At 35.8% G+C, this 22934-nt stretch overlaps 1 protein-coding gene across 1 annotated transcript in view; it reads left to right on the top strand.

Annotated features, from left to right (window-relative positions):
- Positions 1–22934, top strand: part of ERBB4 (erb-b2 receptor tyrosine kinase 4) — a 1174475-nt gene that overhangs the window by 1107361 nt on the left and 44180 nt on the right. Inside the window, exons 22-24 of the mRNA XM_082466966.1 lie at positions 8388–8543; positions 18229–18304; positions 21758–21904. Of these exons, the coding sequence (XP_082323092.1) occupies positions 8388–8543; positions 18229–18304; positions 21758–21904 (379 nt within the window). The remainder of the gene's footprint in view (positions 1–8387; positions 8544–18228; positions 18305–21757; positions 21905–22934) is intronic.

Here is a 22934-nt window from a genome sequence, read left to right as displayed (position 1 = left end):
TGGTTGAACTCTTAGAGCATTTATTGTCTATATAACAACAATTCACTTGTATATACTGTCTTTTTTTAGTTTTATATATGGTTTTATATAGTCTATTGATACCTACGGTCATATAGAGTAATGGCTAAGATTGTTGCCTTTGGAGTTAAGCTGCTTGCACTCAAATCTTGGTTCTTCTGGGCTTTGCCATGCACTAGCTATCACTCTTGGGCAAGTTATTTTACTTCTCTGTGTGTCAGCTTCCTCATCTTAAAATGGGAATAATAGTAGCAGAGATCTCATTGAGTTCTTGTAAATTCCTGTATATATAGCACTTAAAACAGTCCCCTGGCACCGAGTGTGTAAATAAATGTTAACTATTTCATAGATACAAACATATATAATGATAATATACACAGTTATGTTTTGTCTTTCCCATGTGATTTCAGTGTTCTCAATTAACAAGAAATCGCTCCGTGTTGTATCTTCCACAGTGACTATTACTATTATTGTTTGTTTAGATTCTCCTACATTGAAATTAGTACTAAATAGCAGATAATTTACATTCTTAAGCCAATTTATAGCATTTTACAAATAGTATTAATGTTCAATTCAGTCTTGTTTGTAGTGTCAAAGAGATGGAGTTAAGTTTGGTACCCTTCAATAGGGGAATAGACAACTGACAGTGCATTCCTGTGTTATACATGTGTATATGTCTGTGAATTCATATGTATAATGCGGTGCAGCTATGAGAACTGGATTACGTATAGCAACATGTTTGAATCTAAAAAAAAGCCTAATGAGTAAAACATGATCCTATTTAATACACAATACTATTTATATACTAGAAATAACACAAAGCACTTGTTAGAAAATATGGATAAAAAGACATAAACATATGGATGATAGATTGAAAGGATATGTATTAAAAACATTATTGTTGGTATTTATGATGGATAAAGAATGGGGTTGATGTAGAGGATAGAGGGAAACAATGATCATAGTGTGCATGAATTATAGAGTGTGGTTAGCTTAAAATTCCGAGTACTTGAGATCCTAAAAGAAAAAAGTCACACACATTGCCTTAGGTTGGCTCCTAGAAAACAATCTCTGAGAAAAGTTTGCACGTAGGAAGTTTTTCTTAAGTGTTCTCAAGAACAACACCTATCAGACAGTGAAAACGCAGTATTAGGTAGAAGGAAAAGTTCAGCTATGATAAAACTTCAGCAAAGGAATCATTCAATCCCGTGGGGTGTCCCAGAACTAGAACAGCTCTTTATAGTTGTCAAGAGAGGTATGGCCTTTGTAACTCAACATCAACAAATTACTGGATGTGGGCTGCCTCCGGTGAGAGGATGAACCCCTGGCAAAGCAGCTCCCCTTGTAGTTGGGCTGGCGGTGTCACTACCCCTAAACGAAGGCAGCCAAGATGAGAGCCCTCAGCAGTCAACACTCCCAGGAGCTGAGATTAGGAGAACTTGGGCCTGAAGAGGTTTCTGGGTGGCACACCATGGTATCTACTACATGCAGGTATGGATACACACACACATACACACACACACAAATATATTATTGGAAGTAAATTTCAAAGCTGTATTTCAAATAGCAACCAATAATGTCTTCACTACACACTATTAAAATGAAGGAAATTCAGTTGTCCTCAATATTGCAAAATCTTCTTAAGAACTGCAACCTGACCAAGTCTCTTGAAGATCATAGGTGCAATTGGAAAATGTGAGAATTAAACTGGAGTATTAATGCCAAGCCAGTCTGGGACAACCATGTGAATCTGCTTTTCTTCCTGAGCAGCATAAGAGTAAGAACATTCAGGGACAAATAGAATGAGAAACAGAAGTCACCACACTCAACAGTGCTGAGTAATCAGTAGGTGTTTTAGTCGGCTGCCTTTTCTTTCTCTTATAGCGGTTGAATTGTATTTTTCATCAGAAGGATGAATTTGAGATCATTTATTTAAAACATGGTATCTTAGAATATTGAATGTTCTAGGTGTTTTACAAACATTAAGGCATTGAATCCTCAAGACAATCCTCAGGGTAGATACTATTATTATCCCCATTTAACGAATAAAGAAAAGGAAACACAAATAAAGTGACCAAGATCACACAGATAGTAAGTAGCCAGGGTTTAAACATCAGATGCACTAAACTGACTTTTACTAAAACGTGTTCACTGTTCTCACTAAACATTTGAAGGGAGACATCTACTCTACCTCTTTCTTTACTGTTATCTCTGTCTATTATTGGCCACCACTTAATATTTTAGATAGATATATTTTCCAGTTCCATCATGGAATAAAGATTTAAAGCTAGAGAACAGCTCAGAGATCATTTAGGCCAATTTGTGACTTTTATAGAAGAGGCGAACTGAGTACCTGTGGTCATAAACCTTGTGAGCAGCATGTCTGGGACTTCCCTCTTGCAACACTAAGTTCTGTGTTCTTTCTACTGTGCCATGAACCAGCTTTGGCTGGTTGAAAAGACTTCTCAGTTGATTCAATTACAGAGCCCCCTTAGTTTCTCTCCATGCACTATTTGGATAAAGTCAGTCACTTCATCCAAAAAGGTCTTTTTCTTCCCTTGAACATGCTCATATCTTTAGCCCTAATAGTAGAGAGCATTAGAGTTAGATTTTTTTTTTTTTCCCCTCACGGGTAGAATTGCTTTCAGAAGGAAAGGTAGAAAAGAGGAGCGATTTTCAACTGAAGTTAGTTTTCCTGAAGCTTCCTGTTATTCAGAAAGCTTCAGGTTATTAGAATGAAAACAGAAAAAAATGTACTCTTGCTAATTCCAGAGATTAATGCCTATGAGAACTGACTACAACTTGAAATTTTTAGCTCCACACACGTGTTTGATGAAAATGTCGCCTGGCCTATATATGGGAAGCAAATATTTATTGTCAGAAATAGTCTGGTCTCTCTTGACTTCCGTTAGCTTCCTGCAGCTGGGCAGAATGCATTTTAACGTTGGATTAAAGCCTAATCATGATGCATTTGCTAGGCAGCTGTGAGTCAACATCATAAGATTGAAAAGAAGGTCATTGCTAGGTGTTCATCAATACCAATATTTTAAAATTGTCAGTCACTGATTTTTTTCCATAGAGCAGTTTATATGAGTCAATTCTAACCAGAGAATAAAACTTTAAATTCAATTGTAATACAATTATCCTTGGATTTTGTATTAAAGTGCATTTCTGAAGGTCAAGAGTAAAATTTGACTTTCCCTAGCGAGTTTGTGTTTATTGATGCTTATTGTAAGAGGTATGAGCAAAACAGAAAGTAAGTAAGCAGTCTTGAAAACTCATTAAGGCATTTAGAACAAGTATGAAAATGGTAAAGTTCTGAGTGGTGTGGTGATAGTAAATTCTGAATAGTTTGAGTAAAATCGGAATTGCAGCACTTGGATCAAGAAGTAGACAAAATGCCCCGAAAACACCTCCACCCAGAATGCCCCTCAGTGCTGAGTGATAAAAGGCAGATTCTTTGGTACAGAAAATCTACTATTTTATTCACCCATGGAAAACATCGTGCAGCATTGAAAACTTTCTGACCTATCCTGTTTATGACCTTTATCTTCACTAAATTCCTGAATATGTGATATGTTTATGGAAAGCACCAAATCTTTTATTAGATTCTTTAATTTTTCCTTCTCCTTATATGACAGCACCCTCAGGTGCATCATTATTAAAATAATATTTCAAACAGTAATTATTCCGAAATTTGTAGCCACACATTAATAATGATGGGCAGGTTATGGGTATATGTATCACCATTTGCAAACATTTATTGAACACCTACTGTGATATATTAGTTGAGGTTCACAGATTTTCTGAAATAGGCAATTCAAGTTAATGAGTGTAAGTGATTCTTATGCACTAGGACTGTTGATATATATCCGTGGAACAACATTGCGTGTTCTATGCTTATTACATGCCACTTACTCCTTAAGTGCTTTACATACTATTTAATCATCACAACAACCTTTGTGATAAGTGCTATTATGGCTGTTTTAGAGAGGAAGAAGATGAGTGACAGAGAGGTTTATTAACTTGCTAGAGTCACACAGCAAGAACATGGCAGAGCTGGGGTTCTAGCCAAGCAATCAACTCCAGAATCTATTCTCAAACCCACTCCACCATACTGCATACCCTGTGGCCAAAGCTAGAACTGAGTTTCCAATTTACACAATTTAAACTCCTGCTAAATTATAAAAGATTCTATAATTTAGCTGAGTTTTAAATATAAATACAAACATGTCAGTCACCTTCATTATGCCCTGAATTCATAGAAACATTTGATAATATTTAATTTTTTTCTGCAAAAGTACTAGGATCTTTTGAAGCTATATGACTTCACTGTGTACATTAGTTTCTATGTACCCACACTACCTGATGACCCATCAAGAGATGAGATAGGCTTAAATATGCAGACTTTAAGTCCCACACCAAGGGACCAAATCCCAGTTCTACCACTCATTAAACAGATGACTTGGAGCAAGTAACTTGACCTCTCTTAGCCTTGGTTTTCTCATATTTAAAATGAGATGAAAGTAGTATGCGTCTATAGGATTCAGTTAACCTACCAATGTAGACGTGTTTAGTTTAATGCCTGCCATATTCTAAGAATCAGTCAGTGTTAGCTGAGGTTGTTGTCAGTGTTCGTATTCCCAGCATGTACTCCACCTGAGCTGGCATGGCAAGGACATGGGAGTTGCTACATGGGACTTCATCCAGTTTATCTTTGTCACTGCTGTTTCTAATAACTGTCTTCCTCCTTAATCGCATCACACTCTGATTGAAGGAGTGATTTTATTTTGAAGGAATTTACCAGAGAATGTGATTCTAATGAGATCTTCTGGTAAGAAAATCCTATTTCAATGACTGTGATGTGGAGAAACCTATTGTGAGTGATACATAGAATTCAACACTCTAATTCAGGGTGTGAGAGTAGGACTAAGATGGCAGTCATAATTAATGATTTGAAAGTGTGCATTTGTACGATGATGTTTCATAGTTACAAAACAACCATACAAATGTATTTTGATGGTTTGGTGAGGAGGTGGATGCTTCTGTTTTTATTTCTTTTGATCATGGTCTGGTGGCTAGGGGAAACAATAGAGATTATCTGGTTTCCTGAATTTATTTCTCATTATTTTGAAGAAAATACTTTTTTACGGACAAATAGTATTGAGGTTCAGGATAGTCACCTCCTGAGGCTTTGTGTATAGACTGTCAAAGATCTTTTGGAGTTTTTTTTTTTTTAATTAATTAATTAATTATTTATTTATTTATTTATGGCTGTGTTGGGTCTTCGTTTCTGTGCATGGGCTTTCTCAAGTTGTGGCAAGTGGGGGCCACTCTTCATCGCGGTGCGCGGGCCTCTCACTGTCGCGGCCTCTCTTGTTGAGGAGCACAAGCTCCAGACGCGCGGGCTCAGTAGTTGTGGCTTCCGGGCCTAGTTGCTCCGCGGCATGTGGGATCTTCCCAGACCAGGGCTCGAACCCGTGTCTCCTGCATTGGCAGGCAGACTCCCAACCACTGCGCCACCAGGGAAGCCCCTTTTGGAGTTTTTGAGGCTTTGCTTGTACTGTAGAATGTGACTTTAGAGTCCTAAGTTCCTTGGTGAATATTAGTTCCCTACTGGTAGAGTATATATTTCTTAAATATATTTACATTTGGATAATATCTAGTTAAGGGAATCATTATCCACCTAAATTACAAAAATCAAAAGCACAGACTTATTCTCAGTTTACTCTCTTCTTCATTGTTCAGTCATTTACCAAGGATGGTTATTTTATTTTATAAATGTACCTTGAAATTGTTCTCTCCCTAGTTCCTTCTGGCCTAGTTTAGTTGAAGATTCAGACATTCATGCATGTAGGAGCTGGATGATTATCATAACTAATAAAAGCAGAACTCCTGAAAAGTGATAGTAAGTGGTAGGACCCTGGCAAACTGGGGACCAGATGCCCTTAATGGAGTATAGCCAGTAACCAGCTAAAGAGGATGTTTGAAACTTGCTCAGTGTGGGAACAAAAAAAAAAGAAAAATGGATGGTCAATTTACAACCTTTATTTCACTCTCATCACTTTTCTTCTGTAATGTGGCAGACTCCTGACTTTAGCTATATTTGTGTGCAATCCATCCTCTCTACTGGCACCAGGTGATGTTTTCAAGGCTCCAATGATAATTGTGTCACTCTCCTTTTTAAAAAAAACTCCCGCATCACCACATTGAATGCTGCATACAATGTGAAGTTCAAATTCTCTATCATGACATATCAGGGGCCCCTCTTGGATCTAGCCTCTTCTTACCTTTTCAGGCTCACCACTCACCATATACATAATGCTTCAGAAATACAGAATTATATACCTTTGTCCAAGTACACTATGCTATTGATGGCCCTGTGCTTGTTCTCTCTAACTGCAGTTTTTCCCTCATCTTGTCCAACTGGTGGGCATCCATCCTTCAAACCATACTTGGAAATCAGTACCTCTCTGAAGCCTCCCCTCTCATGCACACTTGCTAAGCTATACTACAGATGGTCCTCAAAATACAGCCCTTCTTAAATGCCTTACATGCTTCACTGATCCATTCAAGTTTATACTCCATATGTGCCCACTTTACTAATGAGCTTCTGTCCTCCTTTAATGCACAGATCTTCTCTGACTCTCTTTTGTCTTTCTGATGTCTAGCACAGTGATTGGCATACAGTATGTGTTCTGTAATTATGTGTGGATCTGAATATTAACTTGTTGCCAATACTCTTTACATATTCTGTTATTAAGATGGTAAGAAAGAGAATGATGACTGTTTTTTGTGGACACTTCCTACAGGGACAAAATTATTGAACATACTTTATCTCCAAGGCAATAAGTCTATTTTTTAATCTTTTAAAGCATGCAAGGGCTATTTGTTTTCACTTTATTCTAAAAATTTCCAATTTGGCGTAATCAAAGAGAAAGCACTGTTTAGGAAAGAGGGAAAGAACCCCATAAATCCCAGTTGTGGGTTGATACCAGAAAACACTAATACATATGATGTCACCCAACTGCTGACTGATTGCACCATATCAGGCAGTATCTCCACTGGTTGTGTTTAACGGGCATTTATATAGTACTTGGCTCATGATGCTGTTTGAAGCAATATTCTCTTTCCACTACACCGGGTAGACGGTTCATAATTTTTTGACCTCTGTGATTTGTGTCTCTGTTTACCACAGCTTTTGTTTTGATATCAGAAACCGTTAATCCTTCAAAGTCCTGCAGTTGTAATGTTAACTGCCAGCATCATTGATTTGCAATTGGCATGAGAGCATACTTCAACTGTTTTATAACACTTCTGACTTGTTTTTTACCACTGAAATCCTCAAATATAGAATTTTCCCTAACTCTTCAACAAAAAATATGTTCACTCAAACAAAGGATGTTCACTCTAATCTGGGCCTCTGAGTTCATTTCCTTGGTTTTACATCAACCTTTTAGTTAAGGCTAGTGGTTCATGACTCTTGGTTTCTCTATTGATGAAATACAATTAATAATTATTGTTTCTATGGATTATTTTTTATTTGCATATATTTTAATATATATGTTATGTATATGTATAACACATATGTATACATGTGTATATGTACATATACGTGTAGATGTGTGTGTGTATGTTGGGGGAAGAGTCAGTTATATCTCTTGTTGGTGATCAGCAATATATTTTATTTTTAATTACAGTACATGTTTTATGAAGAAAACATATTAAAGGCTAACTTAAGGGTCATTATAAATAATGTAATTTTACTTGTGGATTCTCACAATGACTACTAATGTCATCCAAGCTATTTTTTAAATTATAGGCTTTTATTTTTTTGCATAATTAATAAGAATAATATGATTCTTCAGACTTGATAGAACCTATAAAGGTGAATTTGCCTCCATTAAACCTTCGTTTGAAATACTTTTGAAAAGTATGGAGAGCTGCATTTGTTTGGAGTGGGTGTATGGGGGAAGATGACATGAAACAGAAGTTATTGAGGAGAAAACAATTAAGAATATGTGGGTCAGTCCAAGTACATGTTAGCTTATCTACTAAGACACGTGCATACCGCACTAATGAAAGTGTTTGCAAAAGAATATAAAGTATCTGGGAAAAAAATGATCAAACATTTAGCTCATATGCAGGTAATTCATTCTGCTTTACAGAGCTTTAGTGGGAAAAAGGCCAAAAGCTATTTGTGGTTTGCTTTTTTAATTCCACATTTTCCATAATTTTGAAAATATTCTCAGATTCTGCCATTACTTAGAGAAATCAAGCACTTGCAACTGATTGCTAGGAAACACCTTTTTTGACAATACAAAAGCAGAGGCATTAACTGACTCTCTGGGGAATTTGGTGTTTTTCAGGGAATGATGTACCTGGAAGAAAGACGGCTTGTTCATCGGGATTTGGCAGCCCGTAATGTCTTAGTGAAATCTCCAAACCATGTAAAAATCACGGATTTTGGACTAGCCAGGCTCTTGGAAGGTGACGAAAAAGAGTATAATGCTGATGGAGGAAAGGTGGGTGTCTTGTTGAGAGCAATATTACTTGAAAATATAGTATAATACCCTTTTATCTCCTTATATGTTATAGGAAGAAATCAATAAACCTGAGGTTTAAGAGATTATAAAATCCCAATTCCACCATTTGCCTTCTCTCCCACCCAGGGTTATAAATATATATTTATATACACATACATACATACATACATATATATACGCATATATATGTACATATGGAAACATACACACACATATATATACAATATATAATATACAGGATGTATTACCTACTTCCATTTCTCAAAAGTAGCTAAAATAAGACAATGTGTGTCTGGACCCAAGTTATCTTTATGTCAGTTCCAGTGTTAGAGAGTTGGTGGCTCCCTAGGAACTCTAGAGATTACACTTTAATCCAGGGCCATAGAAATTGTTTCATTAATCCTAATAATTTAAGACTATTACAGAGAGATCAGAGAGATACAACTTCTTTCTCATAGACTAGAGAGAAGTTTCAATGCGACCAGGAACCATAACTATTGGAAAGTTGGTCATCCTATTTCACGTCCAATCCTCCTACACCAGAAGCAACAGATTCCTCTTATCTGGCTGTATTTTTTTTTTTTTTTTTTTAGTTTTCATTGTAGCATATGACTTACCAATTTATTTATTTATTTATTTTAACATCTTTATTGGAGTATAATTGCTTTACAATGGTGTGTTTGTTTCTGCTGTATAACAAAGTGAATCAGCTATACGTATACATATATCCCCATATCTCCTCCCTCTTGCGTCTCCCTCCCACCCTCTCTATCCCACCCCTCTAGGTGGACACAGAGCCCTGAGCTGATCTCCCTGTGCTATGTGGCTGCTTTCCACTAGCTATCTATTTTACATTTGGTACTGTATATATGTCCATGCCAATCTCTCACTTCATCCCAGCTTGCCCTTCCCCGTTCCCCCGTGTCCTCAGATCCACTCTCTACATCTGCGTCTTTATTCCTGTCCTGCCCCTAAGTTCTTCAGGACCAATTTTTTTTTTTTTTAGATTCCAAATATGTGTCAGCATATGGTATTTGTTTTTCTTTTTCTGACTTACTTCACTCTGTATGACAGTCACTAGGTCCATCCACCTCATGATAAATAACTCAATTTCATTTATTTTTATGGCTGAGTAATATTCCATTGTATATATGTGCCACATCTTCTTTATCCATTCATCTGTCTATGGACACTAAGGTTGCTTCCATGTCCTGGCTATTGTAAATAGAGCTGTAATGAACATTGGGGTACATGACTCTTTTTCAATTATTGTTTTCTCAGGGTATATGCCCAGTACTGGGATTACTGGGTTGTATGGTAGTTCTATTTTTAGTTTTTAAAGGAACCTCACTAGTGTTCTCTATAGTGGCTGTATCAATTTATATTCCCACCAACAGTGCAAGAGGGTTCCCTTTACTCCACACCCTCTCCAGCATTTCTTGTTTGCAGATTTTTTGATGATGGCCATTCTGACCAGTGTGAGGTGATACCTTATTGTAGTTTTGATTGGCATTTCTCTAATGATTAGTGATGTTGAGTATCCTTTCATGTGTTTGTTTGCACTCTGTATATCTTCTTTGGAGAAATGTCTATTTAGGTCTTCTGCCCATTTTTGGATTAGGTTTTTTGTTTTTTTGTTATTGAGCTGCATGAGCTGCTTGTAAGTTTTGGAGATTAATCCTTTGTCAGTTGCTTCATTTGCAAATATTTTCTCCCATTCTGAGGGTTGTCTTTTCGTCTTGGTTATAGTTTCCTTTTCTGTGCAAGAGCTTTTAAGTTTCATTAGGTCCCATTTGTTTATTTTTGTTTTTATTTCCATTTCTCTAGGAGGTGGGTCAAAAGGATCTTGCTGTGATTTCTGTCAGAGAGTGTTCTGCCTATATTTTCCTCTAAGAGTTTTATAGTGTCTGGCCTTACATTTAGGTCTTTAATCCATTTTGAGTTTATTTTTGTGTATGGTGGTAGGGAGTATTCTAATTTCATTCTTTTTCATGTAGCTGTCCAGTTTTCCCAGCACCACTTATTGAAGAGGCTGTCTTTTCTCCATTGTATATTTCTTCCTCCTTTATCAAAGATAAGGTGACCATATGTGTGTGGGTTTATCTCTGGGCTTTCTATCTTGTTCCACTGATCTCTATTTCTGTTTTTGTGCAAGTACCATACTGTCTTGATTAATGTAGCTTTGTAGTATAGTCTGAAAGCAGGGAGCTTGATTCCTCCAGCTCCGTTTTTCTTTCGCAAGTTTGCTTTGGCTATTCAGGGTCTTTGTGTTTCCATACAAATTGTGAAATTTTTTGTTCTAGTTCTCTGAAAAATGCCATTGGTAGTTTGATAGGGATTGCACTGAATCTGTAGATTGCTTTGGGTAGTATAGTCATTTTCACAATGTTGATTCTTCCAATTCAAGAACATGGTATATCTCTCCATCAGTTTCTATCATCTTTAATTTATTTCATCAGTGTCTTATAATTTTCTGCATACAGGTATTTTGTCTTCTTAGGTAGGTTTATTCCTAGGTATTTTATTCTTTGTGTTGCAATGGGAAATGAGAGTCTTCCCTCAATTTCTCTTTCAGATTTTTCATCATTAGTGTAGAGGAATGAAAGAGATTTCTGTGCATTAATTTTGTATCCTGCTACTTTACGAAATTCATTGATTAGCTCTACTAGTCTTCTGGTAGCATCTTTAGGATTCTCTATGTATAGTATCATGTATAGTATCATCTGAAAACAGTGACAGTTTTACTTCTTTTCTGATTTGGATTCCTTTTATTTCTTTTTCTTCTCTGCTGTGGCTAAAACTTCTAAAACTATGTTGAATGATAATGGTGAGAGTGGACAACCTTGTCTTGTTCCTGATCTTAGTGGAAATGGTTTCAGTTTTTCACCATTGAGAATGATGTTGGCTGTGAGTTGGTCATATATGGCCTTTATTATGTTGATGTAATTTCCCTCTATCCCTACTTTCTGGAGGGTTTTTATCATAAATGGGGGTTGAATCTGTCGAAAGCTTTTTCTGCATCTATTGAGAGGATCATATGGTTTTTCTCCTTCAATTTGTTAATATGGTGTATCACATTGATTGATTTGCGTATATTGAAGAATTCTTGCATTCCTGGGATAAACCCCACTTGATCATGGTGTATGATCCTTTTAATGTGCTGTTGGATTCTGTTTGCTAGTATTTTGTTGAGGGTTTTTGCATCTATGTTCATCAGTGATATTGGTCTGTAGTTTCCTTTTTTTGTGACATCGTTGTCTGGTTTGGTATCAGGGTGATAGTAGCCTCATAGAATGAGTTTTGGAGTGTTCCTCTCTTTCCTATATTTTGGAAGAGTTTGAGAAGGATAGGTGTTAGCTCTTCTCTAAGTGTTTCATAGAATTCACGTGTGAAGCCATCTGGTCCTGGGCTTTTTTTGTTCGATGATTTTTAATCACAGTTTTAATTTCAGTGCTTCTGAATGGTCTGTTTATATTTTCTATTTCTTCCTGATTCTGTCTCAGAACATTGTGCTTTTCTAAGAATTTGTCCATTTCCTCCAGGTCCTCCATTTTATTGGCATATGGTTGCTTGTAGTAACCTCTCATGACCCTTTGTATTTCTGCAGTGTCAGTTGTTACTTCTCCTTTTTCATTTCTAACTCTGTTGATTTGAGTCTTCTCCCTTTTTTTCTTGATGAGTCTGGCTAATGGTTTATCAACTTTGTTTATATTCTCAGAGAATCAGCTTTTAGTTTTATTGATCTTTGCTATCATTTCCTTCATTTCCTTTTCATTTATTTCTGATCTGATCTTTATGATTTCTTTCCTTCTGCTAACATTGGATTTTGTTTATTCTTCTTTCTCTAATTGCTTTAGGTGTAAGGTTAGGTTGTTTATTTGAGATGTTTCTTGTTTCTTAAGGTAGGATTGTATTGCTATAAACTTCCCTCTGAGAACTGCTTTTACTGCATCCCATAGGTTTTGGGCCATCGTGTTTTCATTGTCATTTGTTTCTAGGTATTTTTTGTTTTCCTCTTTGATTTCTTCAGTGATCTCTTGATTATTTTGTAGTGTATTGGTTAGCCTCCATGTGATTGTATTTTTTACATATTTTTTCCTGTAATTGATATCTAGTCTTATAGCATTGTGGTCAGAAAAGATACTAGATAAAATTTCAATTTTCTTAAATTTACCAAGGCTTGACTTGTGACACAAGATATGATCTATCCTGAAGAATGTTCTATGAGCACTTGAGAAGAAAGTATATTCTGTTGTTTTTGGATGGAATGTCCTATAAATATCAATTAAGTCCATCTTATTTAATTTATCATTTAAGGCTTGTGTCTCCATATTTATTTTCGTTTTGGATGATCAGTCCATTGGTGAAAGTGGGGTGTTAAACTCCCCTTCTATGATTGTGTTACTGTCGATTTCCCCTTTTATGGCTGTTAGCATTTGTCTTATGTATTGAGGTGCTCCTATGTTGGGTGCATAAATATTTACAACTGTTACATCTTCTTGGTTTGGTCCCATGATAATTATATAATGTCCTTCTTTGTCTCTTGTAATAGTCTTTATTTTAAAGTCTAATCTGTTTTATATGAGAATTGCTACTCCAGCTTTCTTATGATTTCTGTTTGCATTGAATATCTTTTTCCATTGCCTCACTTTCAGTCTGTATGTGTCCCTAGGTCTGAAGTTGGTCTCTTGTAGACAGCATATATATGTGTCTTGTTTTTGTATCCATTCAGCCAGTCTATTTCTTTTGGTTGGAGCATTTAATCCATTCACATTTTAGATAGTTATAGATATGTATGTTCCTATGACCATTTTCTTAATTGTTTTGGGTTTGTTATTGTAGGTCTTTTCCTTCTCTTGTGTTTCCTGCCTAGAGAAGTTCCTTTAGCATTTGTTGTAAAGCTGGTTTGATGGTGATGTATTCTCTTAGCTTTTGCTTGTCTGTAAAGGTTTTAATTTCTCCATTGAATCTGAATTAGATTTGTGCTGGGTAGAGTTATCTTTGTTGTAGGTTTTTCCCTTTCATCACTTTAAATATGTCCTGCCACTCCCTTCTGGCTTGCAGAGTTTCTGCTGAAAGATCAGCTGTTAACCTTGTGGGGATTCCCTTGTATGTTATTCGTTGCTTTTCCCTTGCTGCTTTTATTTTTTCTTTATATTTAATTTTTGATAGTTTGATTAATATGTGTCTTGGCGTGTTTCTCCTTGGATTTATCCTGTATGGGACTGTCTGTGCTTCCTGTACTTGATTGACTATTTCCTTTCCTACATTAGGGAAGTTTTCAACTTTAATCTCTTCAAAATTTTCTCAGTCCCGTTTTTTTTTTTCTCTTCTTTTTCTGGGACCCCTATAATTCAAATGTTGGTGCGTTTAGTATTGTCCCAGAGGTCTCTGAGACTGTCCTCAATTCTTTTCATTCTTTTCTCTTTATTCTGTTCTGTGGTAGTTATTTCCATTATTTTATCTTCCAGGTCACTTATCCCTTCTTCTGCCTCAATTATTCTGCTATTGATTCCTTCTAGAGAATTTTTAATTTCATTTATTGTGCTGTTCATCATTGTTTGTTTGCTCTTTAGTTCTTCTAGGTCCTTGTTAAACGTTTCTTGTATTTTCCCCATTCTATTTCCAAGATTTTCGATCATCTTTACAATCATTACTCTGAATTCTTTTTCAGGTAGACTGCCAATTTCCTCTTCATTTGTTTGGTCTGGTGGGTTTTTACCTTGCTCCTTCATCTGCTGCGTATTTCTCTGTCTTCTCATTTTGCTTAACTTACTGCATTTGGGGTCTCCTTTTCACAGGCTGCATCTTAGTAGTTCCCGTTGTTTTTGGTGTCTGCCCCCCATTGGTAAGGTTGGTTCAGTGGGTTGTGTGAGCTTCCTGGTGGAGGGGGCTAGTGCCTGTGTTCTGGTGGATGAGGCTGGGTGTTTTCTTTCTGTGGGGCAGGACCGTGTTTGGTGGTGTGTTTTGGGGTGTCTGTGAACTTAGTATGATTTTAGGCAGCCTCTCTGCTAATGGGTGGCGTTGTGTTCCTGTCTTGCTAGTTGTTTGGCATGGGGTGTCCAGCACTGCAGCTTGCTCGTCATTGAGTTGAGCTGGGTGTTAGCATTGAGATGGAGATCTCTGGGAGAGCTTTCGCCATTTGACATTACATGGGGCCAGGAGGTCTCTGGTGGACCAATGTCCTGAACTCGGCTCTCCCACCTGAGAGGCTCAGGTCTGGCACCTGGCTGGAGCACCAAGACCCTGTCAGCCACACTGCTCAGAAGAAAAGAGAGACAAAAAAGAAAGAAAGGAAAAAATAAAATAAAGTTATTAAAATAAAAAATATAAAAATTAAAAAGTAATATTAAAAGGAAAGAAAGGAGAGAGCAACCAAACCAATAAACAAATCTATTAATGATGACAAGCACGAAAAACTATGCAAAAAAAAAAAATGGACAGACAGAATCCTGAATAAATGGTAAAAGCAAAGCTGTATAGACAAAATCACACAAAGAAGCATACACATACACACTCACAAAAAGAGAAATAGGAAAAAAAAAATATATATATATATACAGTAAAAAAAAAAAAAAAGGGAGAGAGCAACCAAATCAATAAACAAATCTACCAATGATAATAAGCTCTAAATACTAAACCAGGATAAACGTAAAACCAGAAACAAATTATATGCAAAAAGCTAACCCCAAGTCTACAGTTGCTCCCAAAATCCACCGCCTCAAGTTTGGTGTGATCATTGTCTATTCAGGCATTCCACAGATGCAGGGTACATCAAGTTGATTGTGGAGATTTAATCTGATGCTCCTGAGGCTGCTGGAGAGATTTCCCTTTTTCTTCTTTGTTCACACATCTCCTGGCGTTCAGCTTTGGATTTGGCTCCACCTCTGCATGTAGGTCACCTGAGGGCATCAGTTCCCCACCCAGACAGGAGGGCGTTAAAGGAGCAGTTGATAAGGCGGCTCTGGCTCACTCAGGCCAGGGGGGGCAGGACGGGTACAGAATGCGGGGTGAGCCTAAGGTGGCAGAGGCCCACATGACGTTGCACCAGCCTGAGGTATGCCGTGTGTTCTCCCAGGGAACTTGTCCCTGGATTGTGAGACCCTGGCAGTGGCGGGCTGCACAGGCTCCCGGGAGGGGAGGTATGGATAGTGACCTGTGCTTGCACATAGGCTCCTTGGTGGCTGCACCAGCAGCCTGAGCATCTCATGCCCATCTCTGGTGTCTGAGCTGATAACCGCAGCTCGCGCCCATCTCTGGAGCTTGTTTAGGCGGTGCTCTGACTCCCCTCTCCTCGCACACCCCAAAACAATGGTCTCTTGCCTCTTAGGCAGTTCCAGACTTTTTCCCGGACTCCCTCCTGGCTAGCTGTGGTGGACTAGCCCCCTTCAGGCTGTGTTCGTGCAGCCAACCCCAGTCCTCTCCCTGGGATCTGACCTCCGAAGCCCATGCCTCAGCTCTCAGCCCTCTGAGGCTGGTGAGTGCTGGTCGGCACTGATCCTGTATGCGGGAATCTCTCTGCTTTGCCCTCTACACCCCTGTTGCTGTGCTTTCCTCCATGGCTCTGAAGCTTCCCCCCCCAGAACACCCTGTCTCCACCAGTGAAGGGGCTTCCTAGTGTGTGGAAACCTTTCCTCCTTCACAGCTCCCTCCCACTGGTGCAGGTCCCATCCCTATTCTTTGTCTCTGTGTTTTCTTTTTTCTTTTGCCCTACCCAGGTACATGGGGAGTTTCTTGCCTTTTAGGAAGTTTGAGATCTTCTTTCCACGTTCAGTAGGTGTTCTCTAGGAGTTGTTCCATTGTAGATGTATTTCTGATGTATTTGTGGGGAGGAAGGTGATCTCCATGTCTTACTCCTCTGCCATCTTGAAGGTCCCCCACGAATTTACCCTCCACTAGAATGTAAGCTGCTATATCCCAGGGATCTGTGCAGTGCCACTGCCTCTTCTAACTTTTCTGACTCTCCATCCTCAGGCCCTGCCTGACAACTGTGTTCCTGCCTCCCTCACCCACCGTGTGGTCTCAATCCATGCCTTAGTTCCAGCTCTTGTCTTTCTTCATTAACCCGCCATTAACTTGCTGTTTTTGGTAACCATCGAGGATATCTCCTCTTCCTCTGGAGGTCCTTCTAGCTTGGCCTGGAGGAATTTTGATCAGGAGAGGCCAAATGAAATAAGCAAATGCAGCCTTAACCTGTGGTGACCTATAAGCTTATGCTAACAAAAAAAATTAATTCATATATCGTATCAATATATTTATTATGTGCCTTATTCATCAAGAGCCATCCAAATACACATTATGAATATTTTTCAGTGATAGTCTTCCAAATGTTTCACACTGATTTTTGTACTAAACTCTTATATAACTATACATATTCAAGTCTTATCACAAAGCAAAAGAACACAAAATTTATTTTTTTAAAAACTTCGGTTTTGTAGTATTCTATGGCTTTTCCTTGATTTTATTAGCCTATTTTGCTTGTTTACTACAAATTGCAGCAGTTTGAGACCACGGCTTTGAAATTCACTACAGGATTGCGCAGAAGTAGAAGTCTATAAATCACATGACTTCACTTGTCTTGAGAACATACAGCTGTAAGATTTGTCTAAAGCAAGATTCATTAGAGCTTTAAATGCCTAGTAACAATTAAGTCTTTATTGAGCCACCTGTGATTTAAACTTACTTCTTTAACAGTGTCCGTAGTCCATAAAGTGTGCTAACTCCTTGCCCATAGGGAAATTACTTTCAATGTGTCTTCTGTTCCCTTTCACTGAATACCATGATTCTGTCACAGAGTTACCTTGGTGTCACCTTGGTGAGCAGCCAACCTCATGATTTCAAAGGCCTATTTAGTTTTAAGGTTTCAGCTGCTAAGTAGAAATGTTTATCTTTATTCCATAGAATCTAATTATATTCCCAGCTATATAATGCTGCCCTTCGTAGCTGAAAATCATTCTGCTGAACCATCAGCAGCAGGGTATGTGAGTTGAGTTGCTTTTCTTGCAGAGATGATGGATTTGTACTGATCTTCTCATATCCTTTTATATAATTTCTATTTTGAAAATGGTACATATTTTCAATACTGGCTAACCAAGACAAGGAAGATCATTTGTGGCTGGGGAACAAAGCAAGGCTAACTTTGGAATTCATTATTTTGGGTGTTTTAGTGACCAAATTATCTGAGAGGAGAAGGGAGGGGCCAAGTGTAGAAAGAGTCCTTTTTACCAGTGGCTGGAAATTTTTCTGAGGGTGAAAAAGCATTTACTGAAAATGTAGAGAATCTCATTTTGGGGGAAAAAAACATAATATGACCACATTTTTAGAAGTACATGTATTAGATGTTTAGAATTGATATTGTAAGTCATAATGTTAAATAGTAACTTAATTACTGAATATTAATTAAAACTATAGAAAGTGATACTTATTATTTTACTTTTCATTGTTTATGAAACTTTTAAAAATAAATATATCTTCATGTTAATTCATTTGAAGCTTAAATTTCATTTCATTTGTTCCCTGTATTGAAAATAACACATTTCTATTTCTATTTTCTAGGCATACAATCAAAAAATACAATTGAGGCGAGTCCAGAGACTCATATTGAGGAAATATAGAAGTGACTTTTTATATGACTATAAACCTTTCATTTCTTATTTCTCTATAGATGCCAATTAAATGGATGGCTTTGGAGTGTATACACTATAGAAAATTCACCCATCAGAGTGACGTTTGGAGCTATGGTAAATCATTCTTCCTTGTGACATAAGGCTTTTAAAGCAAAAAAAATATTAGGTTTCTTGGGTCTCTAAAATGTAATACATTAACGTCTTGTTTGAGTTGTCTACCATAACCTTTTATTTTGATAGCAACTTGTCTGATCATTTTGACAAAAAACAAAACAAAACAAACAAAAAAAACCCCAGCAATTTTAGATTAGGGACATTTTCATAGAATCTCATGGCCTTCAGTTTCAACAACTCTTTTAAAACATAACTCTAAATGCAATGTATGTTTAAAACAAATTTTTTTCTTATGGGAATCTATGTTCTATAGTAAAAAAAAAATAGAGATTATTGTTAGAACAAAGAACAGTTATTGAAATCAGTAGGATGAGAGTAGTAAATGTGAGGGGAGAGGTAAGAGAGATGATTTCTAATTACAGCTTTAATTTTAATTTATAAACTACTTTTGGAGTAAACAGATATATTAGAGAATTATAATATGAACTGGAAATAGAGATTTGAAAATTTAGAACATTTATTTAATTGCATTTAACTCAGTTTTTGAGATGAGCTTTTTAGCCTCTGTCTGGCTATTTACAACTTATGTCCATCTAAGTATTAGTAAGAATAAATCAACACCTTTTCTAAGTTTAAATGTACCATATAAAACTAGCACTTCTTGCAAATAAAAAGCACTGTGATTCTTTAAATAATATGGTGGTGGTGAGACTTGAAAGCATGATATGATTTATTTTGCTCAAATTTAAGCTTAGTTTATTTATTTTTCTTTTAGAAAGAAAATTAAGTCATTAAGTCACTAAAGAACTTATACTTCTTATCTAGAACAGTATTAATTATCTTTAAAATAATAAGACATTTCTATAGGATAGTTTTTCCTTCCACACATGTAAACCATAGGAGGTATTAAAATTTCCACAAAGGCCTCATGTATTCTACTCAGTTTAGCAGTAGAGTGTTGTGTGTTTGAGATTTAGGCAAGTATAGAGGAATACTTGACAAAGCTTAGTTCAACTGTCAGGACTAAATAAAAAACAAATATATCATATATATTATTATTTTTATTATATATATCATATACATTATAAATATGAGATAGATGTTTATAAAATATGATATACATTAGCATGTACATAAGCATTTATATATTATATGGTATAGATTAGCATATATATTATATGATATAGAGAGATTTACATATTTTATAAGATAGATTTAAATAATATCATATATATTTTTTTCTTTTTCTTTTCTTTCCCTTTTTCTTTCCTACTTATATTTCCCTGAACTAAACGTGGCAATCTGAAAATTTTAAATGACCTCTAGAATAAGTAACTATATATACACATTAAAGTAAACGTTGGCAGGGCAATCACATTTTTAATAGTAAAATTTATCTTTTAGAGAAAATCCTGTTTTAAGGCTATAATGTTCATGTTGACTTGCAACATCTCAGAAGCAGTTCAGTAAAAATAGATAGATAGATGATAGATGATAGATAGATAGATAGATAGATAGATAGATAGATAGATAGATAGATGATAGATGATAGATAGATAGATGATAGATAGATAGAATGCTAGGGTAAACTCTGTTTTGAAACATAGCCCAGTTCATCAACCCATATCCATAAGGCATTTTAAGATTTTTACGATATATCATAGTTGGTTGCAAAGGCATAAAAGGCAGAGAAAGATACATAATCTTGTTTACAGTGAATCTTTGTGGAACATTGCCACTGGGTGCATCTTTATTTTTATAAAAATAAATATGCATTGAATATGGTTTATATCTTCAAATGATAGAATTGTAAGTTTTGAAGATGTTTCTAATTTAGCTTTCTTGAGATTGTTCTTCTATATGAAGCCATCTCTGTTTGACTCTACTTATCATCACCTCTGCAAAGATATAGTTGGAATATTATTGGCAGAAGTGGGGGATTTGATTTTTCTGCTTCAGTTTTTGTATATATGTGTTTCTGTTTATTGTATTTTCTATTAATTTGTAGTTGCTTTGTATCTTGCTTATATTAGAAGTTCTGATAGAGATGTGAGAGCATCTATTCTTTTATAACTGCAAACATAAGTTAATAAAATGTTCTCATTAAATACATATTCTATAAATATGACTGACTGAATATAAATAGACAGTAATCTACTTCTTAACTTGTTCCAGCCTGCCTCATGGACACTGAGTTTTAATCATCAGTTCTATGAATCATTCTTTAGTATGCAAAATCAAGTAGGGTTTTATAAAGATCAAACAGTGAAATTGTGTCACTAGTTACACGTTTATATTATACCTAAGAATCATAAGATGTAAATATTAACTAAAAAAATCAGATAATCGTTAATGATATTATTATGAAGGATAATTTGAAGTTTACATATACTTTTATACTTTAAGCTTTGCATTTTTATTATCAGTCAATGATAACCCTTATGAGCTAAAAATTACTTCTGTTTGAATGAATAATTCATTACAGATGGCAGTGGAAAAGAAAACATAGACATAATTAGTTTTATATTAAAAGATACTTGTATATGCATCAATCAAAATTCACTTGCTAATACTATTGTGCCCACATAGCTATTTCTGAACTAACAACCTTTATCCTTAAGAAAACTATAACTTTTAAATTATATAATTATTAGATTATAAAGAAGAGATCTGTATCGTGTATGTTATTGCTCAAATCAGAATCATTATTCTTATCAAAGTTGGCTATTTGCATCCTAGTATTTAGAGTATTTGCTTTTACTGAGGAAATCAGTGTTCTAGTGATTCAAGAAACCGTTCTTATTGTCTAAGGAATAGACTATTATTGATTCACTTCAATTTTGGAAAGCTCACTTTACATGTATTTTATCTTACATATGGATCATTCTTCAGTCAGTCTCTCATATGTGCTAAAGAAATGAATCTGTTTTATTCCACTTGTTCTCTTTGTGTTAGTTAAAAAAAAAAAAAGCACAATTATTTACTATAACATAGGTAATCATTCTGGAACCCCAGTTTGGCCTTTAGGGCTTTTAATAGTAAAGATGCTAATCTCAAAATTAGTCAATATCAGATTTTACCTAATCATATTTATTTGGTACTGAGTACCCATGTGTATAGTAAATAAATTGTTTTATAGGCTCTAATGTGGTGAAACAAATTGGGTCAACAATCATTAGCATTACTTATAAGTAGAAATGGGGAACAGATTCTGTCCACTCTGAAATTGTCTCTGCTACCCATTAAAAATTTCAATGACAATGATAAGAAAATTAAATTTCCCACAAAGATTTTGTCATTGGGCTTCTCATGTGGACATAGGAATCTGAAGAGCCTTTCTTTAGACTATTTCTAATTACCCTCTAAGAGGTGTTCTTTTGCCACTGGCATATTGCTGGTTTCTTCAAAGTATATTGTTAATATGCTTATGTAAGAATTTGATCTCCCATTTAGGAGTCACTATATGGGAACTGATGACCTTTGGAGGAAAACCCTATGATGGAATTCCAACCAGAGAAATCCCCGATTTGTTAGAGAAAGGAGAACGTTTGCCCCAGCCTCCCATCTGCACTATTGATGTTTATATGGTCATGGTCAAATGTAAGATTGCAAAATTATGTTGTCATCCTCATCATCATTCTTAGTAATTAATCAACCTGCACAATTTTTCTGTATATTGAAAAATATAAAAGTTTAAATATAATTGTGAAAAGGAGCATGTAAACCCCTGTGTTTGCTGTGATTCTTGTTAATATGAAGCAATATCATGCTTTCATGCTATGAAGTCAACGCTGTATGATTCTTACCCTTCTTATTTATTTCACTTTGATTCTTATCATTTCCATGACAATGAAACTGTTTCTCATAAAGAGATGTAATTAATCACAGTAATGTTAATACTCCTCTTTAAAGGAAAAAAGCAGACTAAATAAATAAATGATCTACACATAAAGAAAAAATCTTGAAACTAATAGTTTAAAAAAATGAATTAAATGGAAATAGGTTTACCAGTTTCAGTCAACAGAAAATTAGCAAGACAGAATGGGAAGTGGAAAGATATGAATCTACATTGAACTACAAAGATTATGAATGTTTACTTTCTTTCAATTTGATAATTTGTTTACAACTAACTCTCTTACTTTTCTTTCTCCCTTCTATGCCCCAGACACATATGTGTTATAAATGTATTTTGGAAGCCTAGACTCTTAATTTAAATAGAATTAGGGAAGTCTCTGGAGTTTCTGACTTAATTTAAATGAGATTAGCATTCAGCAATCTTTCTTGTGTAATGTGAGGTTTTCCCCTTTTGATTTACACAGGGTTAGCAAAGAAACAAACTGGTGAAGGTGAATAAGCATCTTATTAATAAGAGACTTTGGACAGGTCTACTCAGATTTATACTCATGACATGTGTGATGATACATTCTGACAGTGAGGGAAGAAATTAAAAATGTGCTTTTCACTTCAGGTCAGCATGCCCTTTTCTCTAAGTGTAGTTCTGTTTACTAAATATTTAGTTAGGAAGAAACTGATACCTCACTGAGAATTTAACCTTTTCTGGTTCCAATAGAGTTCCAGAAACATTGATTTTCTCATTAACATCTTGGTATCAACAGCATTTTTTTTTTTT

The sequence above is a fragment of the Balaenoptera physalus genome (genome assembly GCF_965194825.1).
Source record: "Balaenoptera physalus genome assembly, chromosome: 6".
NCBI classification, from domain to species: Eukaryota; Metazoa; Chordata; class Mammalia; order Artiodactyla; family Balaenopteridae; genus Balaenoptera; species Balaenoptera physalus.
The sequence above is the reverse complement of the archived record's forward strand: the minus strand, read 5'-3'. Positions and strand labels throughout refer to the sequence as shown.